The sequence below is a fragment of the Pteronotus mesoamericanus genome, unplaced genomic scaffold, assembly GCF_021234165.1.
Source record: "Pteronotus mesoamericanus isolate MK-2021 breed Mesoamerican mustached bat unplaced genomic scaffold, CSHL_Meso_final scaffold_232, whole genome shotgun sequence".
NCBI classification, from domain to species: domain Eukaryota; kingdom Metazoa; phylum Chordata; class Mammalia; order Chiroptera; family Mormoopidae; genus Pteronotus; species Pteronotus mesoamericanus.
The window spans coordinates 2,144,458-2,164,304 of record NW_026555311.1 but is presented as its reverse complement, the minus strand read 5'-3'; the positions used below and the strand labels follow the sequence as shown (position 1 = coordinate 2,164,304).

General features: G+C 42.7%; 1 protein-coding gene across 3 annotated transcripts in view; it reads left to right on the top strand.

Annotated features, from left to right (window-relative positions):
• WDR37 (WD repeat domain 37) overlaps window positions 1-19,847 on the top strand; it is a 64,242-nt gene that overhangs the window by 27,161 nt on the left and 17,234 nt on the right. For 2 of the 3 annotated variants that reach the window (XM_054591586.1, XM_054591587.1), the window contains exons 6-11: window positions 1,646-1,781; window positions 3,063-3,134; window positions 4,678-4,722; window positions 6,575-6,651; window positions 15,885-16,122; window positions 17,397-17,538. In XM_054591586.1, coding sequence (XP_054447561.1) covers window positions 1,646-1,781; window positions 3,063-3,134; window positions 4,678-4,722; window positions 6,575-6,651; window positions 15,885-16,122; window positions 17,397-17,538 — 710 coding nt within the window. The remainder of the gene's footprint in view (window positions 1-1,645; window positions 1,782-3,062; window positions 3,135-4,677; window positions 4,723-6,574; window positions 6,652-15,884; window positions 16,123-17,396; window positions 17,539-19,847) is intronic. The other variant, XM_054591588.1, reaches the window with a different exon arrangement.

The window sequence follows — 19,847 nt, the reverse complement described above, 5'->3', positions numbered from 1 at the left end:
AATGATAGTTAGGATGATGGGTGTAAGTGTCCATTCATTGCTTCTTTGTGCTTCTTTTGAATGTTCCCTCTGAGTAGTTCATGGGGCCTCCTTGGAATTGTGGCTAAGTCAGCACTTTTAAGAACAAAGTTAAGAAGTGATCACCATGTAACGGGCACTAGGAACCAGTACCTGGAGTGATGTGTTAGTGTTCATGAACTACCTATTACCTTTCAAAATTCCACCAGAAATGTGGTTTTCATGAGTCAGCGTGCCCCTCAGTCCTTACTGTTCTCATGGAATCAGTGATAGATGTAGCTCCAGTAGTTCATGTCTCATAATCGTATAGTCTGTGTGAGAAATGGCAGACTTGATTAAACTTGCTACCACTTATGGTGTGGGGGTAGACTGCATGTTTTTTTAACTCCCTCTTTTGTAAATGTTACATTATTTAACACATGAATGGCCCCTCTGCAGCAAAAGCATGTTTCCATGTGGAAGGACAACCTTGCTAGCTTAAATATGATAGGAGCTTTCAGAAAGAAGAAGATTGTGATGATGGGTTTGAGGTTGACCAGATCCTTTTGCAATTCCTTACATATTTAAGCTGAGTCAGATGGAATATATCTACAACGTTGGTGAGAATGGGTCTCTTCATGCATTTCTTCAGTTGCCTCCTGTATCAGGAATAACTTGGTGTTCACACCCTAGTTGATGCAACAGTGGGTTGTGTTTCCACTAAGAATGGACGGAGATATCTTTTTAGGACTTTGCTAAATCAGAGTTTAAAACAGATGTCTGACACCAGCAGTTTTTTCTTTTTCATCTGATTCAACAGTTTTAGTCTTCTGATTAATCTACCTTGTTCTGGCTTACTTAAAAACTGAAAAACCATTTTTATATCTGAGAACAGTTTAAAAGTCAGACTCTGAAGAGTTCTTTGTGTTTAATTTGTGTCTTCCTCAGACACTTTCTATTTTTCCTTATGAGGAAAGAGAGAGTCGTTTGCTGTGTGTGTCACACTACACAGTCCCACACCGTCCTGTGGCCTGTGTGGTACTCAGGTCTGTTCCCATTAGACTGTGTGCTGCTCACTCCTGGGCTGCTATCAACACCCTCTGCTGCCTCCTTGCGTGGTACAGTCATTGAGCACGTGATCAACAAGCAATTCTAGACAGATCATCTGTTCAGAGGTGCCATCTTTTGGTTTCTCCCTGCCTTGGGTTGCTTTCCTCTTAGTAGCAAGTGGTTGGTTGATACTAGTTACTAAAAGCAAAAAGAAAAACAACAAAAGTCCCCAGTAATGAAAGCAATTAGTATTAAGGGTTTGGGATATACCTTCCAGAATTTGGAAATTTTGTCTGATGATTTGAATTTTTTGAAGAGTAACTTGCAACACATAAATAGGCTTTTCTTCCATCGTAGGACATGGTTTTAGAAGTAGGGGTCTTGGCGGTGGGGATGTCTTCTAGGGCCTTAGTTAGGACTTCATGCTTGCTTTGTGATACCCAGCCGAATGAGTTCCACTGTTTGCACTTAGGTTGTGTTCCTTTAATGTTTTAAATAGTCTATTTAATGATTTATGCATTTTCAGAACATCTTTTTTTCACTTAAAAACATTTGCTCAGTAAAGTGTCTACGATACTTCTTCCTATCACAATTTTAGATTGTCTCCAGCTTCAAGGCCACCACGTCAAGGGCTGTGTGCCAGCTCGTGAAGGAATATATTGGCCACAGGGATGGCATCTGGGATGTGAGTGTGGCGAGAACACAGCCTGTGGTCCTGGGAACCGCATCTGCTGGTGAGTCCAAAGCTCACCCTTTCACTTGTCACACATGCTGCGTAATAGCTGGTTCAATGACTGACCTTCAGGTGTAAGGTAGCAGAGTGATCCTGGGAGCAGACATGTGGCTGAACAAGTCATTCAAATCAAGCGCTCAGCCTTGACTTAGCGCTTAGTTCAGATGCCCCTGTCAGGCCTTCTGAAGCTCGTGGGTGTGATGCCATGTCTGTCTCCATGGGATATAGCCAGCTATGTTCAGGAATCACTGTTAGAGGCAGTGGAAGGTGGAATGTCATTTCAATATATTAGGTATTATTTTTTATTGGCCTTCTTGTTATTCATAGCTAACTGTACGTCTACATTTCACATTTTTCCCACTTGTGAGGCGTGGTTGAGGGAAGTGCTCTGTGCTCTCTGGAGGGGGCTGCTGTCCCAGGAGTTAGGGGAGTGATGCTGCTGCTGCCCTGAGTTTGCCTGTGGGACTCACAGGGTGGGTGGTAGAGAGACCCATGTTTTCTCGTTAAAGAAGGGGCGTATTTTGAAAGCTAATTAATACCCCTTCAGATAAAAATTCCTAAAATTAAAAATAGTGGTTCACTTGTTGGAAATAACTTTTCCAGCTGTGACAGGTTACTTACTAGAGTCTCCTTTTCACGTGGAAATAGAAAATGTAAAACTAGTTAGAATGATGAATATATTTTTTCTCTTATTTAAGACTCTGTTTATATGTGAGCAACCCAGAATTTTTTTTATGGAAATTATAACTAATAAGAGTAAAAAGATCATTTCTGATATCTCTGACATCTCATTTAGTTAATTAGTATTTATTTTTCAGATTTTCCTATTAAGTCTACTTTTTATCTTTTTGTTATGACCTTAAGTGGAAAGGTCCAAAGGAATATTTATTAAATAGATAATAATTTAGAACTGTATTTAGATGCTATTTGCATTAGAATATCACATGATATTCTGAAAAGTTCTAATATTTCACACACACACAAAAATGAACCCAGGATGTAAATGACCTTTGTATTTAAGTCTCCACGGGGGTTTAGTCAGTGTAACAGTGAATCAGGAACTCGGGACCCTGGTTTTCCACTTGCCCACAAATGACCTTAGATAAGTCACCAGCTTTTCCCATCCTTTTCAGATGTGTTTTCTTTGATCAGTTGAATTACAGAATAGTATAATCAGAGTCAAGGTAATGTAACTTCTCATTTTTAGAATATTTATCTTACTCTTATTAAAAAGACCATGTAGTCAGCAATGGCTCAGTTCCTTGTTTGTTTTACTTTGCAGATCACACGGCTTTGCTATGGAGCATCGAGACAGGGAGGTGCCTTGTCAAGTACACGGGCCATGTGGGGTCAGGTGAGCGCCATGACATCAGCGGGTCTCCAGACGGGAGGTTTGCTGACCTGGTGTTGGGACAGTGGGACATTCTTATAGACAGACACCATGCCTCTAAGTGTGGACTTCAGAAATTGAAAGCTCCATTCCCTAAACAACGTCAGATAGGAGTTTCTGTGTTTTATTTAGTGTTGCATAGAAAGGCACATGTAGATAGTTTTAAGATGGAAATATGTGCGTTATTTATCAAAAATTACTTATTCACTCTAGAGATTCACTTTCCCATATTCAGGCCCAAGGCAGGCCACTGTCTGTCCCTGGCCCTTGCCTGCCTTTAGTATCATAGGTAACGCAGCAGCTCTTCCCTGCCTTTTCTTTGTATCCTGTATATCTCAGCGTGTTGACCAGATTTCATCCACTGTTGTCCCCACTCCCTTTGTGGGTCCTTCCTTCTAGAATGCATTATACCCTATGTTTTGTCAGGCGGTCCCTGGCTCACTGCCCCTCAACAGCAGTCGCCACTCCCTGAGCCCTTGTAGATAAACTTCTAGGTGGCATCTGCCTTTTGTTTCTAGAGTTAGGGGTATCCCCATCTACCAGCTTGTTAAGAAACCGAGCCTGTTTACTGCTGGAGTGAGGAGGTGAATGTGAGGGTAGCAGGGGGCTAACATGCAATGAGCTCTTATTCATTCCTGCCTGTGGGGCTCAGGATGCTCACATGTGTGGTCATGTTGTGTGGTGCATGTCTCCATGTGGGCCAGTTCATGGTGGTCAGCTTGAGCAGACACCTCCAAACAGTCTCCAGAAGATTCCCTTCCTTTGCTTCTGTTCCAGTAGCAGTGTAGGCAAGTTCTGGCTGCTCCACATTCTCTCCAGTAGTGGGTCCTACTGAAATTGGAAGCATTCATAGTATTTGTCTCTCAGGAATGTGGTGATGATCTTAACATCACAGTTCATTGTTCCATCAGCTTCTCCCACAGTTCCCTGTTGTCTAGTGTTAACAGTATAACAACATCATCTGCCATTTTTTAGTTCCTTAGGCAAATACCATTCTAATGGTGTAGCTAATGGAATTCTCACTAAAGGAGAGAACTTGTTTAAGTCTGTTAAAACTTCCTTACATTCCATTTATCGGTCTTGCATCTCTTTTCAGGTATGGGTGTGAGGGCTGGCTTTCATAGGTGACTGGACAACAGGGTTCTGAGAGTTGGGAAGGAGGGCATGGTCTAGGGCCACTTGGGTGGGCAGTACAGTATCTCCCACTGTACCCTGCAGATTATCTTTAACTCTCGATGCCTTCCCTATGGATAAAAAGAAATGGATTGTTAATATTCTTTTTTTGTGTGTCCTGCACTTTAGCAGTTTGGTAGCTGATACTGAGTATTTTTATTGTATCTCAGTTGTCTGTAATACACATATTTATTCACAGTTTAACTGAATAGGAGGATCTAACATTGAACTACCATAGTTTAGTTTTAAATTTAACTTTGCAATACATACTGTAGCTATAATAGTTATTGATGATTTATTTTAAACTTGTTTGTATAATATTTTTGTTTTGCAGTAAATTCCATAAAATTCCATCCATCAGAGCAGTTGGCTCTCACTGGTATGTTGATTTATTTTCTTTATTGAACAGTTAGGATAATCTTAAAACACCTGTAATTCTCTTATCAGTAGCATCAGGATTGTCCATGTCTTGCACAAAAGTTAAATGGCTTTTAGTAGACATTTTATGAATTACATAAGAAATAAGGAAAAAAATACATTGAGTAGTACTTCTTTTAACCAGTAGTGGATTTTGAATTATATGAGCTTTACTTTTTTTGGGAGATTAACATTGATCCATGTTCTTCTTGGAGACTTTTTATGAAGACTTCATGTTTTCCCACTTTCCCTGCTTGTGCCATGACAATTCTCAGCAGATTGTGACTTAGTTTTCTAAGGCCCATTATTCCTGCCTGGTTCCTAATACTGTGTGCACCTCAAATACAGAAATGAGAAAGATAGTAGTTCCAAGTCACACCAGTATGCAGAGCCTGTGTTCTTATTCTTTTCTAGGTAGTTCTCCTAAACTGTGGTAGCTTGGATTTGTAACATTTAACATAGTGGCTTTAAAAACACCTTCATTATTATACTGAGAAGTTTTCCTGTTAAATGTCCAACAGCTGTAGTCTGCTGTTGGTGTTTCAGGACACACAGTAATCTTGAATGATAAGTATGTGGATGGACCAGAGGTCAGCAGGCTTTGTCTATAAAGGACTAGAAGTAAATATTTTCACTTTGAGGACCACAGGGTCTGTGTCATAACTACTCAGCTCTGTTAGTGGGAAAGCAGCAGAGACATGTACAGATGAGTGGACATGGCTGTGTGCAGTAAACATTATTTATAAAATGGGTGGCTTCCTGGATTTGGCCCATGGGCACAATCTTGCTGACCCTGGAATAAAGGATGATAGTAGTTGAAGTTGGGTGCTTTTACATGTGAGCAGAACACAATGGGAAGGTCAGTTTGAGAGTCATAGGCCTGACCAGAGCAGCTAGTTGATACCTGAAAAAACATTTTGGGAGTAAAGTAGGTGAGGAGTTTAAACTTTATTAAATCAACTGTTTGTCATGTGGTTGGGAAGAGGGAAGATAGAGGGAGGCTAGTGACAACCAGAGGTTAGGAAGGAAGGGGTGAAATCGAGAGACAGCTCAGAAGGGAGCTGACAGAAATGGAAACAGATATATAGTGGGCTAGAGAGGAGTGCAGTATGGGGGTTTGGTTATGGTGCTGACTTGAAGAGGGATTGGCAAACTCAGGCAGTAAATGCATTTAACACCTGAGGTACCACAATCTGCACATGGTCACTTCCGGGGGTAAGCTCTGCAGCCACAAAGACAAGGTGGGATTCAGCTGGTGCTCTTATGAGGGTGGGTGGAGATGACTGGCACACTTATGACCTTTCTGGGCTTTCAGCTCTCTTGCGTCTTTCTGTTCCCAAGTCCAAGCATCACCTTGCATATTTGGCTGGTGAGGCCTTAGTATGTGTGGGTGCCTGGCAGAGCATGAGGTCCATCAGTGTTGAATGGGCGGGACCGAACATTTGTGTTACTTGCTTTTGTAAAATACCTTAGAACTTATTACAGGCACAAGTGAGAGTATAATTGGGTTTCACTTTACTTGGGTTAGGTATTTGGAGAATAAAACCTATTTGTAAATTTTCTCTGAACCCTCACAACTTTACACACTAAAATAAAAAAGGGAACATTTTTATAAGTAATTACCTTAATTTTGTGCCTTTACTCTATTCTCAAAAGCCTTATGTGGTTTCAGAAATACCTCCTTGAATGAAATACATTCATCTCACTGATGATCACTAAGTTACACAAGTCTGATGATGCCCAGAACTTGGCAAATGGCACTTTCTACATATGGCACGAACTTCGGTAATTTTTCCCTCAATTTCTCTCTTCAGCTTCTGGAGATCAGACTGCTCACATTTGGAGATACGCAGTTCAGCTGCCGACACCCCAGCCCGTGGCTGACACTAGTGTAAGCAGCACATTTACTTACCCTGAAAACGCGATCTGGGGTATGTTGGTGGGGTTCTGGATGTCTGCAAATCTTAGGATAACTTTATATCTTAATGGACTGAATGTTTACATCCCTTCAACATTCAGAGGTTGAAGCTATAACTCGCATTATGGCTATATTTGGAGATAGGGCCTCTAAGGAAGAAATGAAAGTTAAATGGGGTCATAGGATAGGGCCCTGACCCTACAGGATCAATGCCTTTACAAGAAGAGACACCAAAGAGCTCTAGAGCTCTTTCTCTCCCGGCATGCAACTGGGAGAGGCCACATGAGGACGTAATGAGAAGGTGGCATCTGCATGCCAGGAAGAAAGCCCTCTCCAGAAACCATATCTCCTGCCCCTCGAAATGTCTACCTGGTCTTGGTGCTTCATTCTGGCAATGTGAGCAGACTAAGACAGTGTCTAAGAAGTACCTTACTTTATATAAGGGAGGTTAGAGCACATGGTTGCTCTAACCTCCCTTTCAACAAATATTAAACATTTACCTTTTTTTAAAATTTATGATTAGGTTTTATTCTTAATGTTTCATGTATTTGATTTTGGACAACTTTCTAAAATCAGTGGCATGTATAGCATTTTTATGTGGGTAAAGTTTTTTTTAAAATTTAAATTATATTTTACTGTTTATGTTATTACAGTTGTCTGAATTTCCCCCTCCTCTATGCAGGCCCCCCCAACATCAGCTCCCTCAGGCAGTCCCCACACTGTGTCCATGTCCATGAATCATGCATATATATTCTTTGGCTACTATATTTCCTATGATCCCCATGACTATTCTGTAACAACAGATTTGTACTTATTAACCTCTTTTCGCCTGTCCCCCTGACCTCACTCCCATCTGGCAACTATCAAATTATTTTCTCTATCTATGATTCTGTTTCTGTTCTGCTTGTTTGTTTATTTTGTTTTTTAGTTTCAATTATTGATAAGATATGTACTTATTACCATTTTATTGTTCGTATTTTTAATCTTCTTCTCTAAGAAGACCCTTTAACATTTCATATAATAATGGTTTTGTGATGATGAACTCCTTTAGTTTTTTCTTGTCTGGGAAGCTCTTTATCTGTCCTTTGATTTTAAATGATAGCTTAACTGGGTAGAGTAATGTTGGCTGTAGAGCCTTGCTTTTCATCACTTTGATTACTTCTTGCCAATCCCTTCTAGCCTTCAAAGTTTCTTTTGAGAAATCACCTGACAGTCTTACGGGAGATCCCTTGTAACTAACTAACTGCTTTTTTCTTGGTGCTTTTAAGATTCTCTTATCTTTAACCTTTGGCCCTTTAATTATTTTGTGTCTTGGTGTGGGCCTCTTTGGATTCAGCTTGCTTGGGACTCTCAGCACTTTCTGGGCTTGTATGTCTTTCCTTTACCAAGTCAGGGAAGCTTTCTGTCATTTTTTCAAATAGGTTTCTAATTTCTTGCTCTCTCTAGATGTGAATATTGGTATACTTGAAGTTGTCACAGAGGCTCCTTATGCTTTCTTCATTTTTTAGATTCTTTTTTCTTCTTGCTGTATTGATTGGTTGTTTTTTGCTTCCTTATATTCCGTATCGGTGATTTGATTCTTGGCTCCATCCCCTCTACTGTTGATTTCCTGTAAATTGTTCATCATTTCACTTACTGTATCCTTCATTTCTGACTGGTTCTTTTTTATGGTTTCCATCCCCTAATTTATGCTGTTCAAGCTCTCAGTAAGTTCACTGAGTATCCTTATAAACAGTGTTTTGAACTCCGCATCTAGCAGACCACTTATCTCCATTTTGTTTAGTTCTCCCTCTCTAGTTTTGCTCCGTTCCTTCTTTTGGGCCACATTTCTTTGTCACCTCGTTTTGGCAGCCTCCCTGTATTTGTTTCTATATATTAGGTGGAGCTGCTAAGACTCCCTGTCTTGGTAGTGCGGCCTAATGTAGTAAATGTCCTCTAGGGTCCAGTGGCACAGTGTCCCCTATTACCCAAGCTGGGCATGCAAGGTGCACCCACTGTGTGAATTGTTTATACCCCCCCTCCTGGAGCTGAGCCTTGACTGCTGTTGGCAGGTCAATGGGAGGGATTTACCTAGGCTGATCAGCTGCAAGGACTGGCAGTGGCCACGGACCACCAACCTCCAACCACCTTGGAGGATCAGTTGTTCAGGGGCCCACTCTACAGAGCAGGACTTACTTCAGCAGTGCTGTGGTGCCACTGAGTCTGCCCCTTGAATGTGTTGGTTATGGAGGTGGTTGGATGGTGGAGCTCCAGTGTACTCTGAAGCTGTCCACTGGGTGCTCAGTCCCTGGGGCATCCCGGGAGGTGCAGGCTAAGGTCAGCCACCCCCTGTGTTCTGTCTGGGACCACCCAAATAAGCTACAAAGCAATCCGCAGTTGGCTGCTACTTTTGCTGGGCTTGAAGTTGCCCAAGCGAGCCCAAGTTGTGAACCAAGGCCAGCTGGAAGCTAGTTCAGGGCCGGGGGACATTTAGCCATAGGCACAGGGCACGGTGTGGCCAGATGCTGTTTGTTTGAAAGAATTTCAGAAAATTTGAAGCATGAGCCACGATAAGCCAATTGTATGGGAAAGCCACTGAAAACAACCTGTGTGGGCTTGAAAGTTGGGTGGAGCAGGGCAAGGTGGGGCAAACTGGTGCCCACCTGCTGACTCTGGCTCTGGCTCTGTTGGTTGGAGGGCTCAGAAAAGGAACAGTGGCCTCTGCTAGCACGTCTGTCTGGAAGAAAACTGTCCCCCAGCACTCACCCTGATCCCAGACAATTCTGTTCCTTCCCATATGTCTCTGATGCCTTCCATGCTGCTGCTCCTGTGCTGGAGCTCAGAGGAATATGTCCAAGTAAGTCTGTGTGTGAACCCTTTAAGAGTAACTGCCTGAGACTCTAGCAGTTTGTCTTCCACAGCCTCAGTCCCCACTGGTTTTTTCAGCCAGAAGTTATGGGGACTTAATCTTCCTGGCACTGGAAACCTGGGCTGGGGGGCCTGGTGTGGGGCTGGGACACTTTGCTCATGAGATATTCCTCCTGATTTTTATCCACCACGCATGGGTGTGGGACCAGTTTGTTCTGCATCTCTGCCCCTCATAGTCTGGATGTAGTTTCTTCTTTTAATTCCGTAATTTTAGGACTTCCATTCAGTGCAATTTCTGAATGATGGTGGTTTTATAGTTGAGTTTTAATTTATTTTACTTTTTATTGTTCGGATACATTTGTCTCCATTTTCCTGCCATCACTTTTATAGTGTAGTTGTAATTTCGATGTGATTTTGTGAGGAAGTGAGCCGTGTTTAACCTAGGCTGCCGTCTTATTTTGGATAAAGTTTTAATTAGGTAACAATAGAGTTTGCATATTGCGATAAAGAATGAATCAATAGATTTAAACCATAAATCTTTCAGTTCTGTTTGTCTCATAATATTGGGTACTGTTTATAATCGCTCAGAGCTCTCACCTGTCCTTTTGAGTGAGATGGTCTGATTTTTTGCTGTCTCATCCTCACTAGTGGTGAGCTCTTTCCCTGCCCTGCTGACCAGGCAGAGGTCAGTGATGTCATGTAGTCAATGTAAACATGAAGTTTCAGTTCACATTTGGCTGTAATTGCTGGTTGATGATTGGTAACCTTGTTTTGATGTTTCTGCATCTGAAAATTCCTTTACATTTTAAGCATTGTTCTATATGGGGATGAGATAACCAGCAAGTGACGATTCCAGAATTTTAACTTTACATGTATTTGACATGGAATTCCCCCTTGGCTTTTTTCTCTGTATTAAGTAAACTCAGAACATGAACAATTTTTTTCAAAAAACTTTATATATCCTTTTTACTAAAAGTGGTTTTCCTTGCAGTCCTTGAGTTTGATTAATAAATTCCAGGGATGAGTAACAATGAGTTTTCTTCAGTTAAGAGGTCTTATTAATAGCTCACTTTTAATTGAATTTATTATGTTCTTTATTTTAACAGTTTTTTCCCATGTGGAATTACCAAATTGTTTATTGTGTGCCATACTTAACAGGCTCATTCATTCAAAAGATAAGCATTGGGCTTTGAAGGAGGACAGGGCAGAGATAAGGGTGGGATTACTGTTCAGAAAGGTCAGAAAATAAGTTAACATTGTGTGGTTCTCTCCCCTACCAAATAAATAAGAAAACATCAATCTTGTTAGAGGAGAAAATTATGTGTATTACTTACATTTAAAAAACTTAATAGTTTACTTATAATTTAAATTGACTTTTCTCCTTTATGATTGTGTTTGCATTAGACACAGGGAATTTTCATGGGTAGATTTTTTGCCTCAGGATTTGGGGCCCCTGGGGGAAGCCCAGACTGAATTACAGAGGAGCCTTCATCGCAGTGCGTGACTGAAACCACTTCAGCACTCTGCCATCAGATTCTATGTGGCCTTCCCTCTGAAGGACTCGGTTACTCACACCCCTTTGTAGTTGCTACCCAGTGCACACAAGGTTCTTCAAATGAGGGCCACTTGTGTTCTTAAGCTTCAGCTGGATTCCTTAGCAATTCTCCTAGGTTCTCAAGCAACCTCTAGTCTGTTAGGATCATTCTGAATCAGTACAACTTTCGGACAGAGGTTTTCTCTTTTTAATTTGGCATCCACGATGTTGATAAAGAAATATTTGGATGATATTGTGTAAACAGTTTTAGATTGCTTGTTAGGTCACTCTGTCATGCTAGTTGAATGCTGTTCAGTAATTAATTTAACTTAGTGGGGTGAATTTTCTCTATTTGAAAGTGAAAATTGACATTAGTTATGTATGGACTCCCAGTGGCCCCTCCTACATGGGACATGTGATTCAGGGACATGCGATTTCATGGACGACTGGTGCTTAGTAGGTACTTAGTATGAAATTGGCAGTTCTTGGATGTTTCCGTTCAAACGTCATTGGCAGTAAAAATGACTAAAGTTAAATAGATTATTTATCTCTAAGACAGTGGCAAAAAACAAACAATTCTTACCCTTCTACTTCCTGCCCTTTGCCAATTTAGGGTTAAAGATTTTACAGTTATCCTTTAATATTTCATATTACATTTGTGTTTTAAATATCTTTTAATTCCTTGTGTAGTTTATTTACTAAGATGACTCCTGTAAATGTTGTGACTCTGAGCTTTTGAATGCGGGTCCTGATAACTAGGGCTTTTTCCACGGGAGCTCCAGGCCACTCTTCTGCCCTGTCGTGACCTTCCTGTGCCCAGGTTCTCCACCACACTGTTCCCAAGACCACACTGCTCATGGCCTTGCCCAGACCTTCCCACTACCCTGGTGGAGGTTGCTGCTTTGCATGCCCACATATCACTCCTTCTGTTAAAGTAGTTAGTGCAGAGCCCGTTAGGCTCACTGTTGCAATTGTGTAATTTTGGGTGTTATTGTGAACAGGACTGTCACTTTGACTCTTCCCTCCTATAACCTCCCCTCCTTCATTTTCTGCCTGATACATAATATTTTCCTGATTCTGGCTCCTGAATAATTCTTGGAGCCATCTCTGCCTCCCTGTGACACCTCTTCTGTAACACCTGACCTGAGGTCTCTGTAGAGTGTCCCCACTCAGTGCCCCGGTTCTGCATCTCCCACAGAGCCTTCCAGACCACCCTACCTGCTGGCCCAAGACATAGCAGAGATACAGGAGTCCCTCAGGAGCAGCTGTGGGGGCTGAGAAGCCCCGTTGCCCAGGAGCCAGTGTTCTCCAAAGGAGAGCCCGAGCTGCAGCCTCTCCATCAGGAATGTATAGTGACTCTGTTCTTCCTCCTGTCTCGGTGCCATTTACCACACAGGGAATCGTTTACTTTGAGCGGGTTGTACTCCATTGGAACACACCTGTCTTCTTCACTGTCACCATCCTTAGTCCAGATCACTAAGTGGTCTCCTGACTAGTTTCCCTGTCTCAGACCTGACCGCTCTTATCCAACCTCTTCCCTGTGAAATCAGAAGTGGTCTTTGTAGCATTGTATCTCAGTGGGTCACTCAGTGGACCCTTGAAAACCTAATTTAGCCTCGGTTTGTGTCCCTTCTCTGCTTCAGCTCCTGGATGGATGTGCTGCCCTAACTTGCCACCTTTTCCCTCTCTGCTGACCCTTTCCCTAGATCTCTCCCTTCATACCAGTCCTCATCCTGCAGGTACCTGTCAGTGTCACAGACTGCCTGCACTTGTCTTTGTTGCATTTAGCATTATATGAAATAGATAATTTTGTGAAAACATTTATATTTAACTTGATTTTGAGTCCTTTCTCTGGACAGATCTACCTGTGGCTAACATTGGGCAGGCCCCCGTCCCCTCCTGTACTGGCCAGTGAGCGCCCTGTGACTGGCCTCACTGCCAGGCGATTCAGGGTTTTGATACTGTTCCCCGCATTCACCCTCGGCTGTGGCTCTGCCACATTCCAGGTGACTTCTTCATACCCTCCCTTCTGCATATTTTCACTGGCCTCCTTCCTTCCTTTTGTCGTTCCCAGCAGCACACAGACATGGCACAGTAGAAGTCCCCTGATCCACCTGAGCTTTCTGTTGTATTTCACCTGGAGCCACATGGTATTGGTTTTCTTAGGCAAACTTCAGACTTGTCACCTGTACTCCTTTCCCTCTTTTGACACACTTCTAGAGTCAGCTGTGTCCCTGCTGGACCTATTTCTCATGAGCATCCCATCCATGTTTCCCACCCTGCAGACACTTTCAGTTGTTCCGTGAACTCCTCTTTCCATCTCACATCTTGTGTGTTTCTCTTGTTTTCTTTCTTCTTGAATCTCATTGGCTGGGTCACCTCCTCTTCCCAGTGATTCCTCAGTCTCTGATGCTTTACCTTTCCACCAGAGTGTGAGTCACTTCCTAACCCCTTCACTTCTGTGTGGGTCCTTTACCTTCTCACCTACATATGGGTCACTTCCTGCCTTCTCACATGTGTGTGAATCACCTCTACCCGCTGACCTGTTTTCCTCGCTGACCTGTTTTCCTCCCACAGTACTCTCAGCTGATCTCAGACCCATGGTTCTAAAGACCACCCCTTCCTGCTGACCCCAAAGTTTGCATACTGTCCCTGACTCTTCCAGACTTCTATAGACATCTAACTACTTCCTCAATTTCTACTTGGATGTCTTCTTTTTTTTTAAGATTTTATTTTTTAGAGACAGGAGAAGGGAGAGAGAAAGAGAGGGAGAGAAATATTGATGTGGAAGAGATACATCGATTGGTTGCCTCTTGCACGGCCCCCCAAGAGGGGACCTGACCTGCAACCCTGGCATATGCCCTGACTGGGAATCGAACCGGCGATCTTTTGGATTACAGGCTGTGCTCAGTCCACTGAGCCACCCCAGCCAGGGCCCTACTAGGATGTCTTACAGACATTGCAAAACATATGTGTCGAAATTTGAGCTCTGGATGTACCCACAACCTACTCCTTCTCTTTTGTTTCCTGTCTCAACCTTTACCCTTCACCCTGTTTACACTAAACACCTGTAAATCACCTGCAATTTTTCTCATACCCATCTGGATATCAGCAGATCCTGAGCTTTCTCAAAAGATTTCTTAATTTAGCCTTTCTTCCCATCATCTCTCTTACCCCGGTCCAGGTTCTTTTCTCCTACCTGTATTTGGTGCTTATCTTCTGTTAGTCTCCCCTGCAACAATTTGGCTTGCTGTAATAAAGCACTTCTAAGGGTACAGCTTAAATTTTTTAAAATTGATTTTTAGAGAGAGGGGAAGGTGGAAAGAGAGAGGGAAAGAAACATCAATTTGTTGTTCCACTTATTTATGCATTCATTGGCTGATCCTTGTGTATGCCCTGACCGGGGATCTAACCTGCAAACCTTGGTGTATTAGGATGACACTCCAACCAACCGACCTACCTGGCCAGGGTCAAGGGGACAGTTTAACATCAGATGTTCCTTGTCGCACGGTCCTGGATGGTCCTGGAGGCTAGAAGACTCAGATCCAGTTGTCAGAAGGGCTGGTTTTTCCTGAGCCCGTGGTCCTTGGCGTATATATAGCCATCTTCCCATGTCCTCTCATGGTTGTCTCTGTGTGTATCTGTCCTCATCTCCTACTTTTGGGACACCAGTCATGTTGGATTAGGACATACTCTAACACCCTTTTAAAGTACCCATCTCCACATACAGTTGCATTCTGAAGTACTAGGGGTTGAGGATTCAACATGAATTTTGGGGGACACAGTTCAGCCCTCTGGAATGTTCACGCAGAACAGGGGTTCTTTAAAGCATGAGTCAGACTGTCTTTCTTCCTCACTCAAAACCATCCGGTGATTTTCCAGCACACAATAAAATCCAAAGTCCTTTCCGTTCTCTAGGTTTCACATGAGTTACCCTGAAAACATCTCTGAATCTACCTCTGCAACTTCCTTTCCTGCAGCTCATGTGCTCTGTTATATGAGGGCCTTTGCATTTTCTGTTCCCTTGACTGGGAATACTGTTCTCTTAATTTTCAGGTGCTGTACTCCTTGTTTTCTTCACATCCCGAGTCAAATGTTACTTTAGCAGAGACTATTTCCCTGATAATTCTGTATAAAGGGCAGCCCTCATGACTGTCCATCTCTCTATCCTGTTTTATTTTTGTCTTAGCACTTCATTATTGCTTGAATCTGTGTATGTGTACATGACACCTATCCCCCTATACTATGAGTGCACATATGACAAATATCTATACTCTGTGTACATGTAACATTACTATGCTCTGGGTGTGTGTACACATGCCATGTATTCTCACACTAGTGTGTATATATGCAACATACATTTCCATACTAATATGTATACCTACGACATATATTACCATACTAATGTGTGTGTGTATGCATGCATGTGTGTATACACCCCCACATGTGTGGTTTACGTGTGTCTTTTGTCTTCCTTGCTAGTATGTAAGCTCCCTGAGGCAGGGGCTTTGCCAGTCTCTGACTTAATTGTCTTCCTCACCTTGTTGTTCATTGTCCCTTATATATATGTCAGCAGAGCTTGTCTCTCCTTAGCTGCTCTTAGCCCATTGGTTTGGCACTATGTAAGCACCCGATAAAATATTTGTTGAATGAATAGATGAACATATGTTTTTAAAGAGCTGAAGCCTATGGTGACTATCGTTTTTATTTTATCTTTAGCTTTTGACAAAAGACTTTGTTGATTTGTAGGACAACAGTCTGATTGTGTAGCTGTGTCCGAAAAGACCCTTGATTCTCAGGAGTTCTCTGTTCTCACCTTCAACAGCAGATATGTGGTGAGGATGAAGTCGAGTGCTCTGATAAGGATGAGCCCGATGTGGATGGAGACGTGTCCAGTGACTGCCCTACTATCCGGGTACCCTTGACTTCCCTTAAGAGTCACCAGGGAGTGGTCATAGCTGCTGACTGGCTGGTTGGGGGGAAGCAGGCAGTGACAGCCTCCTGGGACCGAACAGCAAACCTATATGATGTGGAGACGGCAGAGCTTGTTCACTCTCTGACAGGTACTTGAGCCCTGGCCTCCCAGTTGTGTGCTTGTGATTTATGTGCATGTGTTTATATCTTACCTTGAAAATTCCTTCCTGTCTAGAATTATTTTTAGTTCTCTGGGCACTCAGGTTGTGATTTTTTTAGAGAGCCTTCCTAAAAAAACTGTTGGTAGCTGATTTTATCTTTAGGGGATTTAATTGTACCGTGTAAGCATCTGGACATTTGAAACATGTTGGTATATTTTCTGTTGCTTTGTAGCATTTCCACAGACACGGTGTCTTAAAATAACATGAATGTATAACCTCATGGTTTCCCTGGGTCAGGAATCGGGCATGTGCTTGTTGGCCCTCTGCTCAGGATCTCGAGGTGCTGCCTGGAGCGGTAGCTCATCTGAAGCTTGGGGTCCTCTTTTTACTATTGTTGGAAGGATTCATTTCCTTGTGGTGAATGACCCAAGGTCTCCACTTTCTTGCTAGCTGTTAGCTGGGGACCACTTTTAGCATCCTGCATGCCACTGGGTGCCTCGTGGCCATCCAGAGGCGTAGTTCCCATAGCTGTTTGATTTCTTCCAGACCAATAGGGCAACATCTCTGCCTAGACCCTTTTTTAGGGCCCATCTGATTAGGTCTGGCCTACTCAGGACCCTCTTTTCTTTGATGAACTCTAAGCCACCTCATTTAGGGGCCTTAGTTACAGAGGCTGTATCTGTTTTGCATTGTAACATACTGAGATTACCAGAGTAGTAGCTTATCACATTTGCAGGTTCTGCCCAAACTCAAGGGAAGGTATCAAACAGTGTACACCAGAGATGAGGGTCTTTCGGCCATCTTAAAATTCTGTCCCCCAAAAGTGTTTTTACAAATTTATCAGTTAAGTGTATTTCCTGACTGCTTGTTAAAGACTAATTTCACTGAAGGCTCCACATATATTTTTAGAGGTTATTCTGGAAGTGAAGAACTAAGAAATAATTTGTTCTCATGCTGAGCCTGTTAAAGAGATTTACCAGACCTTTTAACTGTTAGGATCAGTAAGTAGGTTACACTCACACTCAGTGTCATGCTCCTTTTAATTGTACAAGTGAAAGGACTTTCAGCTCCTGAGGGAAAAGTGGTCTCATGGTGACCACACATGCTATTATTGTTTCCTTCGTGTTTACTTTTACAATGAATATTAGCAGTGGAGACTATAAAGACTGTGTTTTGATTCTAGTGTTTTTAAGAAAGCTTCACTGTAACTGTATCTGTATGTGGGTGACCTTGCACTTTTGTTGTTTTTGGTTGTGTTATAGGGCATGACCAGGAACTCACGCACTGTTGCACACACCCCACCCAGCGGCTTGTGGTGACCTCCTCCCGTGACACGACCTTCCGTCTGTGGGATTTCAGGGACCCGTCCATCCACTCTGTGAATGTTTTCCAGGGCCATACGGAGTGAGTCGCAGTCGTTCAGATGTCTCTTTTTAACTGTTCATGATAAATGTTTTGAGAGTGGATATGAAAACTTTATTTTTACCTTAATTTTCAGTATTAATTTAGAACCCAGTGGGGCTACTCTGTTCCTAAACATTTAACTCCATTTTGGAAATTTCAAAGACTATAGGAGACAAAGAGAAGTCATCGATGTTCTCTCAAGAAGTTGGATGGGGACAGAATGGGGCATTGGGAGAGGAGATCAGAGAGGAAACAGGAAGTACTCCAGCATCTGCAGTGTGTGGGGATCGCACTGGAACTGTTTACAGCCACTCCCAAGCCCTCACACTGGGCTCTTTTCACCTAGTTTTGATATTACGTATATTTGCAGACTCTGTTCCAGAAGAAGATACACTACATACTGACATACACTGACTCTCACCCTTCTCTGTCTACTGTCTGTTGGGCAGGTCAGGAGTAACCGTGTCTTAACAGACCTTTGTTCTTTCCACAAACTCCTTATTCTCTCAGTCCGACCCTTCCCATTGCATGACTTGGCCATCTTTCCAGTTACTCGTCACGTAATCCTCCCCACTCATCCACTGTGCACCATTCAGACCACATAGGGACTCCTGTCCAGTCATACCTCCTGATGTGTATCCTGTCACTTGCTCCTCGAGCCACCAGTGTCCTTGTATGCTGCCCCTCTGGACCGTCCGTGTCTCCCTCCCTAGATGGCTGTGTGTGTCCTGCTTAAGCTCCTGCACATCCAGAAAAGCCCTTACATGCAGTAGTGTTCAATAAATATTTTTTTTTTTAAGATTTTTATTTATTCATTGTCAGAGAGAGGGGATGGGAGGGAGACAGGGAGAGCAACGTCTATCAGTTGCCTCTTGGCACGTGCCCTGACTGGGGACCTGGCCTGGAACCTACCTATGTGCCCAGTCCAGGAACTGCACTGGTGACCTTTCAGTTTGCAGGCCAGCACTCAGTCCACTGAGCCACACCAGCCAGGGCAGTAAATACTTTTTTAATGAATGACATTTTGCTCATCCAGCTGCTCCAAAATATAAATTTCATTTCTTCCATTCTGTGATGTAGCAGATAAGTCTTTTACCTTTTTAATGTTAGATACTAAGTTTTAGACTTAATGTTTATAATTTGTGAAGTACACAAAAGTGAACTAGGAGAGTGTTTTTTAAGGAGCTTGACATTGGAGAACAAGTTGCATCTTGCACCTGAGGTGGCACATAAGTGTTAGGAGTAAGCAGCAGCCAACGTGTCAGAGACTTTAGCATACCACTAACTCTGTTCTGAGAGGTTGTGAGAGGTTATTTTGTTCTGATAAGAGAGGCATTTCTTTACCAACTAGGGTAGCATAGCCCCAAAACAGAAAATGCCCCGTTCTCACAGGTTCATACAATGCTGGGGGCTGAGTGGGGTCCACATACTCTCCCTGTGTCCCCATGAGTCTAGTTCTGTTGGTTGCTCTGGAGACTATGGGGGGGACAGCTTCTAACCAGGCCATCCCAGCTGAACACACTGGGAAGGGTGGGGCCATGGGTGGAGCAACAGCTCTTCTTCCTGTGCTTCTAGGGCAGGGTCACTGTGCTCAGAGAGCAGAGAGTGTTTAGCAATTGGACTGTATGAGTTGAGCAGACCCTTATACAGCCTTACCCTGGAGCTTGCACATCTTCTCTCCCAAGTTTTTATTGTGAAAAGTTTCAGACTTATGTAAAAGTTGAAAAAAAGAGTGTAGCAAACCCATTCATCCTTCTTCTGGAGGCACAGTTGTTTTTCTTTCACCATATTTGTCTCTTTATAGATACATGTACATGTGTAGTGTATGATACACAGCACACACATGATCTGTCTATAGGTACCTGTACACATGTATCACACAACACACGTGCAATTCTGACTCTAGATTTGTATACACATATATGAATAGAACACATACACTTCTGTCTCTAGATACGCATGCACATGTATGAAAACAGCACATGCATTGTTTATAGATATATGTGCACATGTATGACTATCACAGGTGCAGTTCTGTCTTTAGATAGTGTGTTCACATGTATGAGTAGACAGCACACATGTACTTCTCTGTAGATATGTGTTCACATGTATCGTGAGAATACATAGCACATACACAGTTCTGCCTGTATAGATACATGTACACGTTACTGTATGTGTGTACACTATATTTTCTGTACAATACTTTCTTTGGCTGAGCCCTTAGAAAGTGTCCTTGACATCATACTTTGCCCTTTTACCTCAGATGCATCTTTTCAGAATGACATTCTCCTAAATAATCACAATAATAA